Source organism: Myotis myotis, unplaced genomic scaffold (genome assembly GCF_014108235.1).
Source record: "Myotis myotis isolate mMyoMyo1 unplaced genomic scaffold, mMyoMyo1.p scaffold_m19_p_12, whole genome shotgun sequence".
Classification (NCBI taxonomy): domain Eukaryota; kingdom Metazoa; phylum Chordata; class Mammalia; order Chiroptera; family Vespertilionidae; genus Myotis; species Myotis myotis.
Genome location: NW_023416316.1, coordinates 57,441,396 through 57,465,824, shown reverse-complemented (window position 1 = coordinate 57,465,824; position 24,429 = coordinate 57,441,396). Strand labels below are relative to the sequence as shown.

General features: G+C 39.4%; 1 protein-coding gene across 13 annotated transcripts in view; it reads right to left on the bottom strand.

The window, feature by feature from the left end:
- Window positions 1-24,429, bottom strand: part of CNTLN (centlein) — a 262,113-nt gene that overhangs the window by 190,599 nt on the left and 47,085 nt on the right. For 10 of the 13 annotated variants that reach the window (XR_004971322.1, XM_036331217.1, XM_036331215.1 and 7 more), the window contains exon 3: window positions 16,055-16,139. The exons of 1 other annotated variant lie outside the window; for it this stretch is intronic. Coding sequence is in view for 11 of the 12 variants with exons in the window: in XM_036331217.1 (XP_036187110.1) it covers window positions 16,055-16,139 (85 nt within the window). In the remaining variant the exon portion in view is untranslated. Of the gene's footprint in view, window positions 1-4,667; window positions 4,760-16,054; window positions 16,140-24,429 lie in introns of those variants that run through there. 2 more of the 13 variants (XM_036331224.1, XM_036331225.1) reach the window with 2 other exon arrangements.

The following is a 24,429-nucleotide window of genomic DNA, read 5'->3' as shown; positions in this document are numbered from 1 at the left end:
TATTTTATTGATTTTTAACAGAGAGGAAGGGAGAGAGATAGAGAGTCAGAAACATCGATGAGAGAGAAACATCGATCAGCTGCCTCCTGCACATCTCCCACTGGGGATGTGCCCGCAACCCAGGTACATGCCCTTGACCGGAATCGAACCCGGGACCCTTCAGTCCGCAGGCCGACGCTCTATCCACCGAGCCAAACCGGTCTCGGCTAGAGTACATTCTTAATGGTCTGGCTTGGGTTAATATTAAAATAGCAAAAGAACTCAGAGGAACCATAAAGTAAAAAGGGTGACAAGAGAAAGTATGTCTGGAACAAATAATTTATTATGAATAAGCCATGAAATTAATAATTTACAGCATGGTCAAGAGAAGTCTATAGAGTAAAGGAGAGAATGATAGTGAGTATGAAGCAGGAAAAAAGGCGGAGCAGCAGCATAAAACTTAAAACTCTATCAGGCAATACTTGAGCAAAGTTAATATATTATTTATATAACCTACTTTTAAATAGACATGAAAGTTTTAATAAAAAAAAGATACGTAATGAAATCACAACTAAAATAAATGGTGAATGGAGAAAGAGGATGGGGTAGGAGAACTAATTGTAATTGAGAACCTAAACTTATTTTTGAGCTTCCAAGAAGGTAAAGAAACAGGGAAATATAATGTTAAAGAGCAATCATCATCTAATTAAATGCAATATATAGGTTATTAGCAGAGTCATATTATTTAATACAATATTAGGAGGGGATTTATTATATGACTTATTTTATAACTGACAGTGAAAAGGCTAAAGCATAGACTTACCAAAAGAAATTATATGAAAATGCTTACACAACTATCAATTAACTGTTATATTAGACTGCACTTCTATAAAAGTTTTGTGCAAGCAGCTAAAAACATAGTGTGTGTTTTGTGTAACTTTCTAGTAATTTATGTATTTATTCATTTATATTTTATTAGCTAGTATATTTTTAATTTTTTAAGTTATTAAATTGATTGGGGTGAACTTTCTAGTAATTTAAGAGTTACATAAGCTAAAGGAGTTGTCATACTTGAGCTACTTAATTATATAGAGTAAAACAAAAAAAATGAAGGGCTGCCGAAACCGGTTTGGCTCAGTGGATAGAGCGTCAGCCTGTGGACTGAAAGGTCCCAGGTTCGATTCCAGTCAAGGGCATGTACCTGGGTTGCGGGCACATCCCCAGTAGGAGATGTGCAGGAGGCAGCTGATCGATGTTTCTAGCTCTCTATCTCTCTCCCTTCCTCTCTGTAAAAAATCAATAAAATATATTTAAAAGAAAAAAACAATGAAGGGACTTCCTGGTTTCTAACCCATGTAAGGAACTTGGAAGTCATCTCTCCTATTCAACACATGAAAAAGCTGAACACACTGAAAATCAATAACTCCTTTTAGATCCATCAGATAACTGAGGTCACAGGGCAAACAACTGTTCCCAAAACTGGAGAGTCAAACAGACAGATAAAGAGAATCACAAGTTATCAGAGCAGAAATCCAGGAGCAGAAAACTTCATGGGTAACCAGTACCAGGGTAGGAAAAACCTAATCTATAATTAATGAATTGTTGGAGGATCAGTGTAGATATGTTTGAGAGTTAAAAAGTCCAGGAGGGCCAGTCCTAGGGGAGCTCCAACCTTTCATGAGTTTTATGTACTTGAGCCTGGTTATCACAGGGAAGATTGGAGAAAAATCCCTTTCTGCTTCGTATAGGGAGAAGTGAAAAGTAGCCATCCTGTATAATAAAAGCCTAATATGCAAATTGACCGAATAGCGAATGACCGGTCGCTATGATGTGCACTAACCACTAGAGGGATATCAACACAGGAGCTGCGCCCAGCCTGCAGGCATCAGGCCAGCCAAGGCAGGTGCCTGCAGGGACCCCCTGATCGCCCCACTGGTTGCCACACAGATTGGCCCTGATCGCCGGCCAGGCCTTGGGACCCTACCCTTGCAGGAATTTTGTGCACCAGGCCTCTAGTTTTAAAATAAGGTCAAAGACAGATAAAGACAACACAATGAAAGAGAATTACATGCCAATATCCCTCATGAACATAGATGCCAAAATCCTCGACACAATTATAGCAAATCGGATCCAGCAGTACATCAGAAAGATCATACATCATGACCAACTAAGATTTATCCTGGGGATGCAAGGATGGTACAATATCCACAAATCAATAAACGTGGTACATCACATAAACAAATTGAGAGATAAAAATCACAGTCATATCAATTGATGCAGAAAAAGCATTTGACAAAATCCAACACCCTTTCTTGATAAAAACTCTCAGCAAGGTGGGAATAAAAGGATCATACCTCAACATAATAAAAGCCATATATGACAAACCTACAGCCAACATCATACTCAATGGGCAAAAACTAAAACCATTTCCCCTAAGAACAGGAACAAGACAGGGATGCCCATTCTCACCACTCCTGTTCGACATAGTACTGGAAGTACTAGCCATTGCGATCAGACAGGAAGAAGAAATAAAAAGCATCCAAATTGGAAAAGAAGAAATAAAACTGTCCTTATTTGCAGATGATATGTTAATGTACATAGAAAACCCTATAGACTCCATCAAAAAATTATTAGACTTAATAAAGAAATTTGGCAATGTAGCAGGATACAAAATTAACCCCAAGAAATCTATGGCATTTCTACACACCAATAGTGAACTTAGAGAAAAAGAGACTAAAAAAACAATCCCATTTGCCATTGCACCAAAAAAAATAAGATACCTACAAATAAACTTAACTAAGGAGGTAAAAGACCTGTACTTGGACAACTACAGGACACTGAAAAAAGAGATAGAGGAAGACATAAACAGATGGAAGAACATACTGTGTTCATGGATTGGTAGAGTCAACATCATTAAAATGTCCATACTACCCAAAGCAATCTTTGGATTCAATGCACTCCCCATTAAAATAGCAACGGCATATTTCATAGACCTAGAATGAACTCCCCAAAAATTCATCTGGAATTTAAAAAGACCCTGAATAGCTGCAGCGATCCTGAGAAAGAAGAACAAAATAGGTGGGATCTCAATACCAGATATCAAGCTGCATTACAAAGCCACTGTTCTCATAACTGTCTACTACTGGCACAAGAACAGACATATAGATCAATGGAATACAATAGAGAACCCAGAAATTGACCCAAATGGCTATGCTCAATTAATATTTGACAAAGGAGGCAAGAACATACAATGGAGTCAAGACAGTCTCTTCAATAAATGGTGTTGGGAAAATTGGACAGATACATGCACCAAAAAAATGAAACTAGACCACCAACTTACACCATACACAAAAATAAACTCAAAATGAATAAAGGACTTAAACATAAGACGGGGAACCATAAAAATACTAGAGGAACCCACAGGCAGCAAAATCTCAGACATATGCCGAAGCAATTTCTTCACGGATACAGCTCCTAGGGCAATGGAAACTAAAGAGAAAATAAACAAATGAGACCACATCAAAATAAAAAGCTTTTGCACAGCAAAAGACACCATCAAAAAAACAACAAGAAAGCCCACTGCATGGGAAAACATATTTGCCAATGTTATCACCAATGAGGGTTTAATCTCCAACATTTATAAGGAACACATACAACAAAAGGAAGATAAACGACCCAAGCAAAAAATGGGCAACAGACCTAAATAGAAACTTTTCGAAAGAAGACAGAAGGCCAAGAGACATATGAAAACATGCTCAAAGTCACTAATTATACAAGAGATGCAAATCAAAACAACAATGAGGTACCATCTCACACCTGTCAGAATGACTATCATCAACAAATCAACAAACAAGTGCTGGCAAGGATGAGGAGAAAAAGGAACCCCTCATGCATTGCTGGTGGGGAGGCAGACTGGTGCAGCCACCATGGAGAAGAGTATGGAGTTTCCTAAAAAATCTAAAAATGGAACTCCCATTTGACCCAGTGATCCCACTTCTAGGAATATATCCCAAGAAACCAGAAACACCAATCAGAAAGGATATATGCGCCCCTATGTTCATAGCAGCACAATTCACCATAGCTAAGATTTGGGAACATCCTAAGTGCCCATCAGCAGATGAGTGGATTAAAAACCTGTGGCAATCTACACTATGGAATACTATGCTGCGGTAGAAAAGAAAGAATTCTTACCATTTGCAATAGCATGGATGGAACTGGCTAAGTGAAATAAGCCAGTCAAAGAAAGATAAATATCACATGATCTTACTCATTTGTGGAATATAATGAATAACATAAACTGATGAACAAAAACAGGTCCAGAGACAGAGAAGCATCGATCAGACCGGCAAACCTCAGAGGGAAGGAAGGTAGGGGAGGGTGGAGGTAAGGGGGAGAGATCAACAAAAGGTCTTGTATGCATGCATATAGGCCTAACCAATGGACACAGACACCAGGGGCCTGAGGGCATGAATGGGGGTTGGGGGGGGGGGGCAATGGGTGGATAAGGACACATATATAATACCTTAATCAATAAAGAAAAAAAGAAGTAGAAAAAAGAAGTCTCTAGAAAAACCCAAATATTAAAAGATACCAAAGCAGAGTTTAGGCTCTGACATGTACAACTATAAGAAACAATGAAAACAACCTAACCTGATAAAGCTAAAACCTCATGCTCAAGTTCTATTTACCTTGATACTTACTTTCCATTTGGTAAATTTTATGTACCAACTTGGATAAGCCAGGATATCCACTTTTTGATCAAACACCACTCTATACATTGCTGTGAAGGTATTTTTTAGATGTGATTAACATTTAAATCAGTGGACTGAGTAAAGTAGATAATCCTCCCATAATGTGACTGGGCCTTATGCAATCAGTAGAAAGCCGTAATTTTTTTCCTCCAAAGTACCAACATCAATCTTCCCTGAGACACCAGCCTGCCAGACTGAAATACAGAATTCAGACTTGCAAGCCCATAACTGCATGAGCCAATGCTTTAACATTAATCAGAAAGAATATATGCACCCTTATGTTCATTACAGTAATATTTACAATAGCTAAGATCTAGAAACAGCCCAAGAACCCATTGGTACATGAGTGGATAAAAAAAAGTTATGGTACATTTTATACAATGGAATACTACACAGCTGTTAAAAGGAACTCTTACTTTTTGTAACAGCATGGATGAACCTTAGATTAGATTGTAATGCTAAATGAAATAAGCCAATCAAAAAGACAAATACTGTATGATCTCACTTATATGTGGAATCTAATGAACCAAATAAATTGATGAGAATAAAAAAATAAAGTCAATGTACTCAATTTCTCTCTTTCTCTCTTTCTCTCTCTCTCTCTCTCTCTCTCTCTCTCTCTCTCTCTCTCTCTCTCTCTCTCTCTCCTTTTTCCCTCCCTCTCTCCCTCTCCCTCTCACTCTTCCAGATTTTGGTCCCATTTAGGACTTTGCTCTTAAAATTTCAAGTCCATGGATTCTGCTACCACCCTGAATGAGCCTGGAAGAGGATTCTTTCCAAACTAAGGCTTTAGATGAGAACACAGCCCAATCAAAACCACGATTAAAACAACCTTATAAGATCCTGAGCAGAGGACCACCTGAGCTATGTCCAGATTCCTGATCCACAGCAACTTAATAAATGTATATATTGTTCTAAGGCACTAGTTTGTGATAATTTATTAAACAAGAGAAAAACAAATATAAGTCAATCTATTCTACTATAGAATGTATACTAGAAAAAAATGGAGAAATGGAACAAAGCATTATAAATCTTGAGAGTATTAAAAAGAAAAAGCCCACATCTCAAAGGGAATGTAAGGGTGGGTGGGTGGGAAGAGATCAAGTAAAGAACTTGTATGTATATATGCATAGCCCATGGACACAGACAATAGGGCAGTAAAGGCCTGGAGGGGGGTGGTGGGTAGGGGATGAGCTAGAATGGGGTAAATGGGGGGGGGGGAAGGGGGACATATGTAATACTTTCAACAATAAAGATTTTTTTTAAAAAACCCACAACTAATTAATGCTAACAACAGGAAATTAAGTCCTCTAATTATTCTCTGTAAGTTTACTTTAAAAATGCAGAAGAAAAAAAGGCTAAATAAGTAAAAATATGATAATTTTCTCATTTTTTCCCCTGTGCAGTTGAGAGATACCCTCTAGATTTTTCCAAACATGTTATAGTAGAATCAAGATATACATATATCCCACATTCAAAGTCTGTTAAATCGTGTTGTTTACCCATATCTTCAGAAAAAAATCACTTCTACTGTTGTGGTAAACAACCTGCTTCCCTATTTATAATGGTCTGGCCCTCAAGCAACTTCAGAGCGAAATTATAGCTAATTTGCCTACAAACGTCAGGTGGTCATAATAATCTGGCCTCTCGGTGTATACTGTTCAAATAATATATAAAATAATGAACTTAATCACAGAACAACAATATATACTCTAGACCTTCATGAGAGTATCAACATGAGAGTGCATATACACACATACACACACATTCGCAAAGAGAAGAGAAGACAAATAACAAACTTAAAAAACAAAAGAAACATGCCCTGGCTGGTTTGGCTCAGTAGATAAAACTCTGGTCTGCGGACTAAAGGGTCCCAGGTTCGATTCCGATCAAGGGCACATGCCAGGGTTGTGGGCTCAATCCCCAGTGGGGGGCATGCGGGAGGCAGTCAATCAATGATTCTCTCTCAACATTGATATTTTGATCTTTCTCTCCCTCTCCCTTTCTCTCTGAAATAAAAATATATTTTAAAAAAAGAAACATTAAAAACAAAAGTATTAAGTCAATCAGAGAACGAAGTCCAAATAAGTATGTTGCAGCAATTAAAGCGAATGTGATGAACTTACCTTTAAAAGGTAATATACAGATTGAGTTAAAATACAAACTCCAATCAAATATTATATACAGAGATTCATCTAAAGATACAATTTGAAAGGATTAATAAAGATATAACAAATTAATAAAAAGAAAGCTGGAGGAAAGATAATGGCTTAAGAAAAAATACAGATACAATTTGAATGACTAAAGAGATGAAAAATTAGAATGAATGTACTGAATCTTATTATCTTCTTAGTCCCATGGTCTCCACCTTTATATAGGTCTGCTAACTCAATCAAATCCTCTTGCATTATGTATTTTTAATTTCTTTCTTCATTACTTTCAAATATTTTGCCAAATATTTTTAAGTACAGAATCTTCTTTCTATTTACTGTACAATCCCTCTTTTCCATTTCTTAGAATTAAGTGAGCTCTTAAAATGTCATATACTAATTCTCCTTGTATTGCTTTCTAACATCACTAAACACATCACCATTGCTAAATTTAATCTTTTTCACAAACCCCACTTTTGCATCATTTTACAACATTGATAACCTTTTGCTTCTTAAAACTCTTTTAATTCATAAGATATTGAATTATATATACTTCTCTCTCTCTTCTTCCCTGAACAGTCATTTCATCTTTTTTCTGAAATTTGCTCTTCCTCTCACCAATTAACAATATCAGCAAATATCTTGTTCTTAGAATTCTCACTGTTGAAACTCTTCCCTCTAACTATAACATTAAATATCTACATCTTAAAGAGAAAACTCCCTCCCAAGGGTCAGATCCAGGCTTTCAACAATTTGCTAAAAATCTCTAAGTGGAAATCCCACCAACAACTAAAACACAATTTTTTAAAAACAAGATCAAAACCTAATCCTTACAGTAAATTATAACTCCTGATAATAACCCTCTTTCTGATAATAATGTCACTGTTCTCTTGTTTCTCCAGGCTAAAAACCTAATGGTCAATTTCAAATTAGGACTGTCAAGTCCTATGGTTCTAACTTACATACCTTTCATTCCTGCAAATCTAATACTTCAGGTTCATGTCATTACTTTTAGAGTATGAAAAAATCTCCTAGATGATTCTACTTCCTCCTTTCCTTTTTCTTTTCTTTTCTTTTTTTTAGAATAATTATAAAGGCAGTGTTTATTAAAATATAATTCATTTTCTTTTTTATTTTATTTGGTTTTTTGGGGTTTTTTTATTGCTAAAAGTATTAAAAAAGGGTATTACATATGTGTCCTTTTATTTTTCCCCGCCTTTGACACTCCCCTGGCCTCCCATACCCCCCAGTGTTGTATGTCCATTGGTTATGCTTATATGCATGCATACAAGTCCTTCAGTTGATCTCTAAGCCCCCTCCCTCCTGCCCCCCAACCCTCCCCAGCCTTCCCGCTGCAGTTTGACAATCTGTTTGAGGCAGCTCTGCCTCTGTATCTATTATTGTTCAAACGTTTATAATGGTCTCCATTATCCATGAATGAGTGTGATCATGTGGTATTTTTCCTTCATTGACTGGCTTATTTCACTTAGCATAATGCTCTCCACTTCCATCCATGCCGTTGCAAATGGTAAGAGTTCCTTCTTTTTTACAGCAGCATAGTATTCCATCGTGTAGATGTACCACAGTTTTCTAATCCATTCATCTACTGATGGGCACTTAGGCTGTTTCCAGACCTTAGCTATGGTGAATTGTGCTGCTATGAACATAGGGGTGCATATATCCTTTCTGACTGGTGTTTCTGGTTTCTTGGGATATATTCCTAGAAGTGGGATCACAGAGTCAAATGGGAGTTCCATTTGTAGTTTTTTGAGGAAATTCCATACTGTCTTCCATAGTGGCTGCACCAGTCTGCATTCCCACCAGCAGTGCACAAGTGTTCCTTTTTCTCCACATCCTCTCCAGCACCTGTCGTTTGTTGATTTGTTGATGATAGCCAGTCTGACAGGTGTGAGGTGGTACCTCATTGTTGTTTTGATTTGCATCTCTCGGATAATTAGTGACTTTGAGCATGTTTTCATATGTCTCTTGGCTTTCTGAATGTCCTCTTTTGAAAGGTGTCTATTTAGGTCCTTTGCCCATTTTTTGATTGGATTGTTTATCTTCCTTTTGTTAAGTTGTATGAGTTCTCTATAAATTTTGGAGATTAGGGCCTTATCAGATATGACATTGGCAAATATGTATTCCCACGCAGTGGGCTTTCTTGTTTTGTTGATGGTTTCTTTTGCTGTGCAGAAGCTTTTTATTTTGATGTAGTCTCATTTGTTCATTTTCTCTTTAGTTTCAAGTGCCCTAGGAGCTGTATCAGTGAAGAAATTGCTTCGGCATATGTCTGAGATTTTGTTGCCTTTGGATTCTTATAGAATTTTTATGGTTTCCCATCATACATTTAAGTCCTTTATCCATTTTGAGTTTATTTTTGTGTATGGTGTAAATTGGTGGTCTAGTTTCATTTTCTTGCATGTATCTGTCCAATTTTCCCAACACCATTTATTGAAGAGACTATCTTGGCTCCATTGCATGTTCTTGCCTCCTTTGTCAAATATTAATTGAGCATATTGGTTCAGGCCGATTTCTGGGCTCTCTATTCTATTCCATTGATCTATATGCCTGTTCTTGTGCCAGTACCAGGCAGTTTTGAGAACAGTGGCTTTGTAATACATCTTGATATCTCGTATTGAGATCCCACCTACTTTGTTCTTTCTCAGGATTGCAGCAGCTATTCGAGGTCTTTTTAAATTCCAGATGAATTTTTGGAGAGTTCGTTCTAGATCTGTGAAGTATGCCGTTGGCATTTTAATGGGAAGTGCGTTGAATTTATAGATTGCTTTGGGTAGTATGGACATTTTAATGATGTTGATTCTACCAATCCATGAACACAGTATGTTCTTCCATCTGTTTATGTCTTCCTCTATCTCTTTTTTCAACGTTCTGTAGTTTTCTGAGTAGAGGTCTTTTACTTCTTTAGTTAAGTTTATTCCTAGGTAGCTTAATTTTTTTGGTGTATAGAAATGCCTCAGATTTCTTGGGGTTAATTTTGTATCCTGCTACATTGCCAAATTCCTGTATTAAGTTTAGTAGTTTTTTGATGGAGTCTTTAGGGTTTTGTATGTATAATATCATGTCGTCTGCAAATAAGGACAGTTTTACTTCCTCTTTTCCAATTTGGATGCCTTTTATTTCTTCTTCTTGCCTAATTGCAATGGCTAAATCTTCCAGTACTATGTTGAACAGGAGTGTTGAGAGTGGGCATCCCTGTCTTATTCCTGTTCTTAGGGGAAATGGTGTTAGTTTTTGTCCATTGAGTATGATGTTGGCTGTGGGCCTGTCATATATGGCTTTTATTATGTTGAGGTATGATCCTTCTACTCCCGCCTTGCTGAGAGTTTTTATTAAAAATGGGTGTTGGATTTTGTCAAATGCTTTTTCTGCATCAATTGATATGACCATGTGGTTTCTTCTTTCAATTTGTTTATGTGACGTATCACGTTTATTGATTTGCGGCTATTGTACCATCCTTGCATCCCTGGGATAAATCCTACTTGGTCATGGTGTATGATCTTTCTGATGTACTGCTGGATCCGATTTGCTAAGATTTTGTTGAGGATTTTGGCATCTATGTTCATGAGGGATATTGGCCAATAATTCTCTTTCATTGTGTTGTCTTTACCTGGTTTTGGTATTAGGGTGATGCTGGCTTCATAGAATGAGCTTGGGAGTGTTCCTTCCTCTTGAATTTTTTGTAGTAGTCTGAGGAGGATAGGTTTTAGTTCTTCCTTAAATGTTTGGTAAAACTCCCCTGTGAAGCCGTCTGGTCCTGGGCTTTTGTTTGATGGAAGCTTTTTGATGACTGCTTCAATTTCTTCCACAGTTATTGGCCTGTTGAGATTTTTAGATTCTTCCTGATTGAGTTTTGGAATGTTGTATTTTCTAGGAATTTGTCCATTTCCTCCAGGTTGTCTAGTTTGTTGGAGTAGAGCTGTCCATAGTATTTTTTAACCATCATTTGTATTTCTGTGGGGTCTGTTGTTATTTCGCCTCTATAATTTCTGATTTTGTTTATTTGGGTCCTCTCTCTTTGCTTCTTGTTGAGCCTGGCTAGAGGTTTGTCAATCTTGTTTATCCTTTCAAAGAACCAGCTCTTGGTTTCATTGATTTTCTGTATTGCTTTTTTTGGTCTCTATGTCATTTATTTCTGCTCTAATCTTTATTATCTCCTTCCTTCTGCTCACTCTGGGGTTTTCTTGTTGCTCTCTTTCTAATTCTTTGAGTTGTAGAGTTAGATGATTTACTACCATTTTTTCTTGTTTTTTGAGATAGGCCTGTAGAGCTATAAACTTCCCTCTCAGGACTGCTTTCATTGTGTCCCATAGGTTTTGGATTGTTGTGTTTTCATTGTCATTAGTTTCCAGGATGCTTTTAATTTCTTCTTTGATCTCATTGGTAACCCAATCAATATTTAATTACATGCTATTCAGCTTCCAAGTGTTTGAGTATTTTGGGTTGTTTTTATTGTAGTTTATTTATAATATTATGCCATCGTGGTCTGAGAAGATGCTTTTTATGATTTCAATCTTCTTGAATTTGGGGAGACTTTGCTTGTGACCCAATATGTGGTCTATTTTTGAATCTGCCCCATGAGCACTTGAGTAGAATGTATATTCCGTGGCTTTGGGGTAAAGTGTTCTGAAGATGTCTATTAAGTCCATCTGATCTAGTGAGTCATTTAGGATTGCTTTTTCTTTGCTGATTGTTTGTCTAGAGGACTTATCCAGTGATGTCAGTGGTGTATTAAAGTCCCCTACTATGATTGTATTGTTGTTGATCTCTCCTTTGATATCTTCCAGGAGTTTTTTTATGATTTTGGGTGCTCCTGCATTGGGTGCATATATGTTTACCAGGGTTATATCTTCTTATTGTATTGATCCCTTTAGTATTATGAAGTGGCCTTCCTTATCTCTTGTTATGGCCTTCACTTTGAGGTCTATTTTGTCCAATATAAGTATTGCTACCCCAGCTTTCTTTTCCTTTCCATTTGCCTGAAAGATATTTTTCCATCCCTTCACTTTCAGTCTGTGTGAGTCCCTTCTAATGAGGTGGGTCTCTTGTAGACAGCAGATGTATGGGTCATTTTTTTTTTATCCATTCAGCCACTCGATGTCTTTTGGTTGGAGCATTTAGTCCGTTTATGTTTAAAGTTATTATTGAAAGGTACTTGTTTGTAGCCTTTTCTTTTTTTGTGTGGCTGTTTCCTTTCTGAGCTTTTTATTTCTTCTTTTTACACCAGTCCCTTTAGCATTTCTTGCATTGCTGGCTTGGTGGTGATAAACTCCCTTAGCCTTGTTTTGTCTGTGAAGCTTCTTATTTCCCCTTCAATTTTGAATGATAGCCTTGCTGGATAGAGTACTCTTGGATTCAGTCCTTTGCTTTGCATCACTTTGTAAATTTCTGTCCATTCTTTTCTGGCCTGATGTGTTTCTGTTGAGAAATCATTTGATAATCTAATGGGAGATCCCTTGTATGTAACTTTCCGTCTCTCTCTTGCAGCCTGTAAGATTCTCTCTTTGTCCTGAACATTTGCCATGGTAATTATGATGTGTCTTGGTGTGGGTCTTTTCAGGTTCACCTTGTTTGGGACTCTCTGAGCTTGTGTGACTTTTTTCTTCCCCACCTCAGGGAAGTTTTCTGATATTATTTTTTTGAATAGGTTTTCTAATCCTTGTTCATCCTTCTGTTGTTCTGGCACCCCTATTATTCGTATGTTGTTTCGTTTCATGTTGTTCCAAAGCTCCCTTAGGCTCTTCTGTGTTTTAATTTTTTTCTCCAATTGCAGTACAGTTTGGGTGTGTTTTGCTTCCTTGTCGTCTAATTCACTAATTCGGTCCTCCGCTTCTCCTAGTCTACTGTTGATACTGTCAATGGTGTTTTTTATTGCAGCTATATCGCTCTTCATTTCTTCTTGGGTCTTACTTAAGTTGTTGATTTTTTTCATCTGTTTCTTCTAGCTTCTTGCATATGTTATTTATTTTTTCCTCCATCCGGTTTATGCACTCTAGGACCCTTATTCTGAATTCTTTTTCTGTCATGTTGCATGCCTGTGTATCACTTAGCTGCTTTTCTGGCGCATTCTCCTTTTCTTTCCTTTGGGGGTTTCTTTGTCTACCCATGTTTGATCTCACTGACATATCTAGACGTTGAGTCGTTCAGTGGCTGCTCCCTGGGTGGCAGTGGCTCCTTGGGCTGTGGTTGCTCTTCGGGCGGTTGCGGTAGCAGCTGCTCCTCAGTTGGCAGCAGCTCCTCTGGTGGGTGCTGCTCACAGCTGTGGTGGCTCTTCTGGCTGGTGGGGGGAGGCTTCACATACAGCTGCTGTTCCTCAGACAGAGGGTGTGGTGCTCAGGAGGCTGCTGTTGCTTGGATCTGCTGAGGCACAGCCGTTAACCTTTGTGGTGTGAGCCATGCTGGCTTGAGTCCAACGACAGGTCTAGAAAGGAGTGAGGAGTCATGCAAATTTATGCACCAAGTTCCCAAATGCATTCAACCTCAGTTATGTAAGGCCAGAAATTACTGCAATAAATATTTCAATTCCATGGACAATTTCCTCGTGTGGTCAAAAGATGGAAGGACTTCAGTAGTTCAGCAGTCTGTCCAGTAGTATAGTGACAATCATTCTTTAGGAGACCTTCTTGAGAACAATGGTAGGTTCAGAGAAGATAAAGTTCAACAGCTCACCGTTCCACAGTCCCGTAATTAATCTCGAACTCCGCGCGCTCCTCCCGTCCTGCCAAGCCAGGCGCACCCCTTTTTCTAATTGCTTATACTAATTACTAGTTTTATTTTCATAAACTGCAGCTCAATGAACTTAAGTCCCTAAAGAAAAATCTAGATAGATTTCTTTGGCCTACCAGTAAAATCCAAATTTTTCTTGCAAGCAGTCAAGGCCTTCCCTTAATACAGATGCAATATAACATTAGTCTTAGCCCACACTCCTACATATTATTTATAATTCAAACCATAAGTTTCAATATTACCTAAATATGCCTTACACGCCACTCCTACCTTCATGTATTTTGTTCAGTGTTCACCCTGGGCAAATCCTCCTACAATCTCTACCTATTAAAACCCACTTTAACACTTCAAGACCTCTCCACAGAACTTAATCACCCTTTCTTTTAAATCTTTACAATACTCTACTTGTAATTCTTCCATGGCACTTATAATACATTGTGTGTTTTTTCAGTTTATATCATACATTCACCAATATTCAATGAACATCTATTATGAGCCAGCAATATGGTAAATATTAGCTGTCAGGGGGAAAAAGGGTCAATGAATATACAAAAGTGGCCACTCTCACAGAACCTGTAATCTAGCATAGCAGAATATCGTTACTTAATCCATGCTTTTATCCCCACCCTGCTCCTCAAAGACATTTACAAATCATTAAAGCCAAAAATTGCAATTCTGAATTTTCCACAGTACCATCACAGGACAGTACATACATTTAATACAACATTTCATTGAACTGAACTGAAATATACCTTGTGGAAAGTTATAACCAAAACATACATAATGTAGGCTAAGAAACTAGGGGCCTAAAAAGTAAGTTGATATCTGAAAATCAAATAATTTATGCACATGCCAAATATATCTTAGAATGCTTTCTGACACTGATATGCACATGGAAAATACAACTGTTTTTTTCAACAAAAAACTGACTAAAATGCTATTTCTAAAATGTCATCATTATAGTATCAATTATGACATTTACTTTAAAGAAAATACAATATTGCGGAAGGTATAAACTTCAACTTTATATGTCAAATAGGAACTTATATTTAATTTTTAAAAACAAGTTTATATAGATGTAGAAAATGGAAAAATATGTTAACTTCCACTTTTAGTTGTCTACTAAAACAACTTTATGACAATAACTAACCTAAGATCAAAGTTCTTATGACTCTTTAATTGGCTAGAAAGGAAAACAGAGTCAAAGCCAGAAGAAAACAATTGCCAAAAAAAACCTCCATTTAACTCAGAAAAAATGATAGGTAATTTACCCATAATGAGCAATTGGATACAAAATGAATTTAAATATTCTATCATGATATAGGCCATTCTTACAACAAATTTCTTTCACCTTTATTTTGAAGATGTTTAAACCTTGAAAATGGTTCCTAGAAGCACTGACCACATGGATTTTTGCAGTAATCATGTACTGATTATATATATTACATGTAACAATATATTTGTAATTAAGTAGTCAGTACATCATATATATATATATTTATTACATAAAGTTATATGTAATAGTATAATTTACTGATTATATATAAAAGATAGGACTTGGCTAATTCAGAAATATAAGCTTTCAAAAGATCAAAGAGAATCATCCCAGTTTTAGTTGATCTTTTCTACAAACAAAATCTGAAAATTTACAAGTTTCAGAAGTGAATGATAACTGCTAAAAATAAAAGGTAAAATTCAATAAAACAATAACTGCTAGATACAATTATAAAACTATAACACCATCTTAAGAGTTTTAATATATAAATAACACAGCTATTAACTCACAAAACAAATAAGAGGCTATAAGCCAGTGATGGCGAACCTTTTGAGCTTGGTGTGTCAGCATTTTGAAAAACCCTAACTTAACTCTGGTGCCGTGTCACACATAGAAATTTTTTAATATATGCAACCATAGTAAAACAAAGACTTATATTTTTGATATTTATTTTATATATTTAAATGCCATTTAACAAAGAAAAATCAACCAAAAATAAATGAGTTTGAGCGTCACCTCTGACACACGTGTCATAGGTTCTCCATCACTGCTATAAGCAAAGTATAACTATAAAGAATAATCCAACTATAGTAGTTTCAGAATAGTAATGGTTTAACATAATGACCCTGATATATTCTCAATAAACATTATGGCAAAAAATAATAATTTAAAATAATGCAAAGGTCTACTAAAACAATTATAGTGGTTAGGCAGGGGTGGGCAAACTTTTTGACTCGAGGGCCACAATGGGTTCTTAAACTGGACCGGAGGGCCGGAACAAAAGCATGGATGGAGTGTTTGTGTGAACTAATATAAATTCAAAGTAAACATCATTACATAAAAGGGTACGGTCTTTTTTTTTTAGTTTTATTCATTTCAAACGGGCCGGATCCGGCCCACGGCTGGGTTAGAGTATTTCCTATTGTAATACCAACCTGTTCCAATTCTTGTATTTTAGCATCCTTGACTTGCAGAATTTCTAAAACTTTTCTGTCTTTAGCTTCAGAGTTCTTTTTTTCTCTAGAAATAAATATATATATATATATATATATACACATTGAGAGTTTATTAGTCATAACTGGTAGCTGATCCTTTAGAATTTCACATCCTGATAATGAGTGTCACTTTGAAATACAAAAAATTAAGGTATCTGGAGTTGACAGCCCAGTCAGAAACCATATGGCAAGTGACAACAACTTAGAACTGCTCGCAACTAAAACAACTTCATATTAAATAATTTAGTTACAGATTTAGATACATGATAAGAATATTTGAAACATGTGTAATCTTTATTGAATTACCCATTGTATTATAAAGTTAAAATAATATATAAATATATCTTAACAAACATTTTATATAGAGAATTATATTAAGAATAAAATATTGGACATTTCAAAGATGGAGGCAGAGTAGGTGGATCTTTCTTGCACTTCCTTTCAGAACCAAACTGGAAATAAAACTAAAGTGGGGACCATTCACCCTGAATTACCAACTGAAGATTAGCTGAAGAGGAGACTTTTAACAAGGAAGGGCACAGACCACCTCGAGATAGGTAGGAGAAGGGCAGGGCCAGCTCCCACAGGAGGCAAGCAGCAGCCCATAGCATCAGAGAATAGCAGTCCATATAACATCCAGCTGTGAAAGGCAGTGGAGCTTCTATCAGGGAGAGTCAGTGCTGTTTGTTTGTTTAAACAAAAAGCAAAGCACAGGGTTTTCGTTTGCAGGCACTTACCCAAGGCTCCTGTGGAGGGAGAGAGGTACAGACTGAAATCCCCTGTGGAGATTCTGAAGTGGATGGCATTGGGGGAGAGGTGGAAGAGCAGAGCAGTATGCCTGAGCTTGGTCACCATCCCCACACATACCGCAGCAGGTGAGTTTTACCACACATTCAAAGAACTAACACCTATCCTCAAACTAATCCAAAAATTCAAGAGGAAGGAAGACTTCCAAGCTCTTTTTGAAAGGCCAGCATTATCCTAATTTCAAAGCCAGATAAAGACACTACAAAGAAAGAATATCACAAGCCAATATCTCTGATGAATAAAGATGCTAAAATGCTCAACAAAATATCAACAAATCTATACATTAAAAAGGTCATATATCCTAAACACAGGGAAAAATAAACAATTGGAACTACACCAACTAAAAAGCTTCTGCACAGCAAAAGAAAACACCATCACAATGTAAAGAGAACCCACTGTATGGGAGAATATATTTGCCAATGATACATCTGATAAGGGGTTAGTTTTCAAAATATATAAGAACTCATATAGCTCAACACTATGAAGACAATCCAATTTAAAAACTAGGCAAAGGACTCGAATAGACACCTCTCCAAAGTGGATATACAAATGGCCAATAGACATTTTTTTAAAAATATGTTTAATGTCATTAGTCATCAGAGAGATGCAAATTAAAACAACAATGATGTTGCCCTAGCAGGTTTAGCTCAGTGATAGAGTGTCTGCTTGCAAACTGAAAGGTCCCAGGTTCAACTCCAGTCAAGGGCACATGCCAGGGTTGTGAGCTCAATCCCCAGTAAGGGGCGTGCAGGAGGCAGCTGATCAATGATTCTCATTATTGATGTTTCTATCTCTCTCTCCCTCTCCCTTCTCCTCTGAAATCAATAAATATATATTTAAAAAAAAAAACAAATATCTCTTTTTTTAAAAAAAACGATACCAACAACAGTGAGGTATCATCTCAACACCAGAATGGCTACTATCAACAAATCAACAAATGACAAGTGCTGGTGATGATGTGGAGAAAAGGGAACCCTAGGTCACTGCTGTTGGGAATGCAAGCTGGTGCAATCACTGGGAAAAAATATGGAGTTTCCTCAAAAATTAAAAATGGAACTGCCATTTGACCCAGCAATCCCACTTCTGGGAATATATCCTAAGAAACCTAAAAGACCAATCAGAAAGAATAATCCCTATGTTCATAGAAGAATTATTTACAACTAGAGGCCTGGTGCACGAATTCATACATCAGTGAGGTCCATCGGCCTGGCCTTCAGGATAGGGTCAAAACCGGCTCTCCTACATCCCCGGAGGGGTCCCAGATTGCAAGAGGGTGCAGGCCAGGCCAAGGGACCCCACTGGTGCACAATCGGAGCCGGGGAAAGACATGGGAGGTTGGCCAGACTAGGAGGGGTTGCAAGAGGGCTCCAGGGCATGTCTGGCCCATCTTGCTCAGTCCCAATCGGCAGGACTCCAGCAGCAATCTAACCTACTGGTCAGAACGTTTGCCCCCTGGTGGTCAGTGGACGTCATAGCGACTGGTCGACCTGTCAACTGTCTGCCACATCATAGTGAACAGCTGAGTGGCCTTAGCATATTATTAGCATATTACACTTTGATTGGTTGAATAGATGAATAGATAACCGGATACTTAGCATATTAGACTTTTATTATATAGGATAACTAAGATCTGGAAATAGCTCAAAGGCCCATCAGAAGATAAGTGGATAAAAAAGCTGTGGTATATTTACACAATGGAATATATGGAGCTATAAAAAAAGGATTTCTTAACCCTCCTTCCCCTCTCTCTTACAAATCAATGAATTAAAAAAAAAATTAAGGAGAAACAGCCACATTTCTGAGGATCACAAACTAAACAGAAATATAATGCTATGGATGTGGATGATGCAGTCTAAGGTGGAAAAGAGCTTGGCTCCTGGGAATAGTAGGAAATACTTGTCCTGCTCAATATGTAAAGTCATAGCCAGGCTCATTGTTTGAAACCAGAGAGTGGGGTGGGGCTCCCAACTCCTAAAAGAGGACTGAAAAAATGTCCACTCATCCTTGCCTGACTCTAAATCTTTTTTTTTTTTTTAATATATTTTATTGATTTTTTACAGAGAGGAAGGGAGAGAGATAGACAGTTAGAAACATCGATGAGAGAGAAACATCGATCAGCTGCCTCCTGCACATCTCCTACTGGGGATATGCCCACAACCCAGGTACATGCCCTTGACTGGAATCGAACCTGGGACCTTTCAGTCCGCAGGCCGATGCTCTATCCACTGAGCCAAACCGGTTTCGGCTTGACTCTAAATCTTATGTATATGAAAGTCTAAAATGGCAGAAGTTTACAGATATAGCATCCTAATCAAGAGCTAAGCCAAAACACCCTTGGCTCAGGTACTAATTAGAGCAAATCCTCTCACTGTTAGCTAAGAGTCACAAACTACCAATAGAAATCCTGTTTCAGGATGGAAGAATGAGGTGAGGGTAACAATTTAGTGGCAAGCATAAATTTTCTAGAGAGAAAATGGCATTAGACAAGAAGGAGTAGTGAGAAAAGAGGAGGAAGAGAACAATAAGAGCAAAAAGTCCAAATACATGAAGAAAACACACTCTCTACACCCACCCACACACACACAACACAAGCAAACAGTGACTCAATAATCTGAAAAAATCAAACTCTAGACAAAATGAAAATAACAAAACACATTGAAAAAGACTTTGAAATAAGTAAGGATCTTTCAAGATATAAAAGAGTGACTAAAATTAAAACAAAAAACCATAAGTAAAACAATAGGTGGATCTAAAAAATCATGAAAATATATAAAGCACTAAATAAATAAAAAACAATTAAATGGGCTGAGCTCAAAACTAGATACAAAAAGGCATTTAGTGAAATGGAGACTATTAATGAGGAATTCACCCAGAACAATGAATATAAAAAAAATTTAAGTCATGCGGGTTTTACTAGGAAACTCCGACATATATCTAAAGAGTTTCAAAAATAGGTAACAGTGGGATAAAATATAAAGCAAAATAAAGCAAGAGGCTGCCTTCATGAAATAAACATTTTAGTTCATACCTATTAAAACAAGTGATAAATAAGTGAACTTAAAGTATGCCAACTGGCTATCCTATCTAATAAAAGAGAAACATGCAAATTGACCATAACCCCAACACCCTTCCCATTGGCTAGTCAGCAGGATATGCAAATTAACTGCCAACCAAGATGGCAGCCAGCAGCCACGCAGCTGAAGCGAACAGGAGACTTGCTTGCTCCAGTGATGGAGGAAGCTAACATTCCTGGCCTGCTGCTGCCAGCTTCTGAGCTGCACTCTAAGCAACTATGTTGCAATTATAGAAGCTAAACAAGCTCCAGAGACCTGCTTTCAGCCAGCATCGGCCTCAGAGCTTAGAGCTGTTGTGATGGCAACAGAGTTTCAATTATAGAAGCCAAACAGACCCAGAAACCCGCTTTCAGCCCTCAGAGCTGGAGCTGGCTCTCAGCTCCAGTGACAGCTATATAAGGTAAATAAATCCCAGAATAACAAAAAAAGAAAAAAAGGAGAGGCTGGGAGCTTAAGTTGCCCTCCAGCCTGAAAATGGCTCTCAGGTCCTCACCCAGACTGGCCAGGCACCCCAGTGGGGAACCCCACCCTGAAGGGGGAGCGACCAGCTGCAAACAACCTTCAGCCCATCATCCAGGCTGGCCAGGCACCCCAGTAGGGACCCCCACCCTGAAGGGGGTGTGACCAGCTGCAAACAGCTTTCAGCCTGTCATCCAGGCTGGCCAGGCACTCAAGCAGGACCCCCACCCTGATCCGGGACACTTTCAGGGCAAACCAGCCGGCCCCCAACCGTGCACCTGGCCTCTATCCTATACTACAGGCAGGGCGGGACAGCACGAGCTGACATCCGGGCCCCATGTGCAGTCCTGGGAAGTGGGGCATAAGCCCTGCCCCCAGCCGGGACCCCCGTGCCACCTAAGCCCCTCACTGCTAAGCCCCGCCTCCAGCCAGGACCCTATGACTATTGGAGAGCAGTAAATTGCCACTGGGCCCTGGGTCGCTGTGGTGATCCGTCCATTCAGTAAGTAGAAAAGTGTGGCCTGTAGGCAGCCCCCAGTTGCGCCTGATCTGGGAGCAGGAAAGCAAGCCCGGCCTGAGGGCAGCCCCCAGCTGTGCCTTCTCCCAGGTCACCATGAAGATCCGGGAGCAGGAAAGCAAGCCTGGACTGTGGGCAGCCCCAAACTTTGCCTGCTCCCCAGTTGCCATGGTGATCCAGGAGCAGGAAAGCAAGCCTAGCCTGAGGGCAGCCCCCAGCTGGGCCTGATCCGGGAGCAGGAAAGCCCGGCCTGCGGGCAGCCCCCAGCTGCGCCTTCTCCCTGGTCGCCATGAGGATCCGGGAGCAAGAAAGCAAGCCTGGCCTGCAGGCAGCCCCAAGCTGGGCCTGATATGGGAGCAGGAAAGCCCGGCTTGCAAGCAGCACCCCCATCCTGGCCATAGCTCAAGGGAGAGTAAAACATGCAATGGAGGCTAAGAGCCTGAGAGATCAACACAGAGGGGCTCCTGGTCCAAGCCTCCATGGTGTGGCTGGAGGCAGGCCCCCAGCATGCACACACACACACACACACACACACACACAGTGCCTGCTCTGAGCCTCCAATGTGGCTGGGGGCAGACCCCCAGTGGGGACGGACACACACACACACACACACACACACACACACACATACACGGGACGCCTGCTCCAAGCCTCTGCTGCCAGACTGTGGCCATCAGTAGGACATCCACTGAGGGCTCCCAGACTGTGAGAGGGGCAGGCTGGGCTGAGGGAACCCCACCCCCTAGTCCACGAATTTCATGCACTGGGCCTCTAGTCCTATAAAATAAAAGCCTAATATGCAAATCGACAGAATGGCAGAACGACCAGTGGAATGACCAGTCGCTATGACACACACTGACCACCAGCGGGCAAATGCTCAACACAGGCGCTGACCCCAGCCCACAGGCCCCAGGCCAGCCAAAGCAGGTGCTAACGGGGGCTCCCCTGATCGCCACGCCGGTCACCCAGTAGAGGGAGGCAAACGGCAGCAGTGGCGGCAGGGCTATCGGCGGGCAGGGCACGGACAGTGAACAGGTGGCGCCACCCCCCAATTGCCCCGCCACTCACCTCCTGGAGAGTGAGGCAACCAGCAGTGGCGGGGGACAAGGCTGGCAAGCAAGCAGCGTCAGGACGGCCAAGGCCAGTGCCAGCAGGGGTCCCCCGATTGCCCCACTGGTTGCTCCACAGATCGACCCTGATCACAGGCCAGGCCCAGGGACCCTACCCATGTATGAATTTTGTGCACTGAGCCACTAGTAAATAAGTACAATAAACTAGGGTAACAAAGAAAGGTATGTCTAGTCTTTTTTTTATTAAAGGGAAACACCTATTTGACACGTAAAAGTTTTAACAGGATTTAAAATTTTTAAAATCAGAAAGTGTATAAAACTTAACTCTTTCAAATATTCAAACAAAAAGACATGTACAATCCATCCATCTGATCCAGTATGTCCTTTAGAGTCTCTGTTTCCTTGTTAATTTTTTGTCAGGAAGATCTGTGTTAAAGTCCCCTACTATGACTACTGTTGTCAATCTGTTAAAAGTCCTCCAGATGTGTGTGTGTATGTGTGTGTGTGTGTGTGTGTGTGTGTGTGTGTGTGTGTGTGTGTATATATATATATATATATATATATATATATATATATATATATAAAGGTACACCTATATTGGGTGAATATACACTGAGTGGCCACATTATTATGACCACCTGACATTTGTAGGCAAATTAGCTATAATTTCGCACTGAAGTTGCTGGAGGGCCAGACCATTATAAATAGGGAAGCAGGTTGTTTACCACAACAATAGAAGTGATTTTTTTCTGAAGATATGGGTAAACACGATTTAACAGCCTTTGAACGTGGGATGATTGTTGGCGCTCGGAGCCATGGAGCCGAGCATCAGCAAAACAGCCGAGGGAAGGCCTGTTCGAACACCTTTGCTGTCTGCAGTTACCAAGCTAAAACGTCTCCAATTCGTACAGGAGCACAAGGATTGGACAGTCGAGCATTGGAAAAAAGTCACGTGGTCCAATGAATCACGTTTCCAGTTGCATCATGCAGATGGCAGAGTGAGAATTTGGCGGAAACAGCATGAAAGCATGCACCCCACATGCATAAGTACAACCCTTCAAGCTGGTGGGGGCAGTGTTATGGTTTGGGGCATGTTTTCCTGGCATGATTTGGGCCCTTCAATTCGTGTGGAACAACGTCTGAAGAGCACAACATACCTAAGTATCGTTGCTGATCAACTTCATCCTACCATGTTGATGGAGTATCCCAATGGAGATGGCTTCTTCCAACAAGACAATGCGCCATGCCACAGTGCTCGTATTGTGCAGGAGTGGTTTCAAGAACATGAGGGAGACTTTACCTTGCTTAGGTGGCCCCACAATCACCAGGTCTCAATACAATTGAGCATTTGTGGGACGAAGTTAAAAGAGCCATCAGGCAGCTTGTTCCACAACCATCAAATCTCACAGAACTGGACAGTACTATTCACCAGGCATGGTGTCAGATTCCTTGCATCACCTTTCAACATCTTGTGGAGTCAATGCCAAAAAGAATTGCCGCAGTATTAAAGGCAAAAGGTGGCCCAACGAAGTATTGATGGGGTGGTCATAATAATCTCGCCACTCAGTGTATGTTTACCAGGGTTATATCCTCTTGTTGGATTGATCCCTTTAGTATTATGTAGTGACCTTTGTTATCTCTTGTGATGTCCTTCATTTTATAGTCAATTTAGTCGGATATGACTATTGCTTCTCCAGCTTTTTTTTCTTTTCCATTTGCATGGAAATTTTTTTTCCATCCCTTCACTTTCATCCTGTGTGTGTCTATTCTTTTGAGGTGGGTCTCTTGTAGACAGCATATAGTTGGGTCATGTTTTTGTATCCATTCAGCTACCCTAGGCCTTTTGATTGGCGCATTTAATCCATTTACATTTAGGATTATTATTGAGAGGTACTTATTTATAGCCATTTTAATTCTGTATGGCTAGTTTTCTCTTTCTGTTTCTTCTTCTCAGCAATCTCTTACAGCAATCCCTTTAGCATTTCTTGTAATGCTGGCTTGGTGATGATGAACTCCTGTAGCCTTTTCTTTTTTATTGGGAAGCTCTTTATTTGACCATCTATTTTGAATGATAGGCTTGCTGGATATAGTAATCTTGGTCTCAGATCCTTGCTTTCCATTACCTTGAGTACTTCATACCATTCCCTTCTGGCCTGTAGAGTTTCTGATGAGAAATCAGGTTTCAGCCTTATAGGAACTCCTTTGTAGGTAAGTTTTCTTTTCTCTTGCTGCCTTTAAGATTCGTTGTCTTTAATTTTTGGCATTTTAATTATGATGTGTCTGGGCGTGGGTCTGTTTGGAATCTTCTTTGATGGGGTTCTCTGTGCTTCCTGAACTTGTGTGACTTTTTCCTTTACCAGGTTAGGGAAATTTTCTGCCATTATTTCT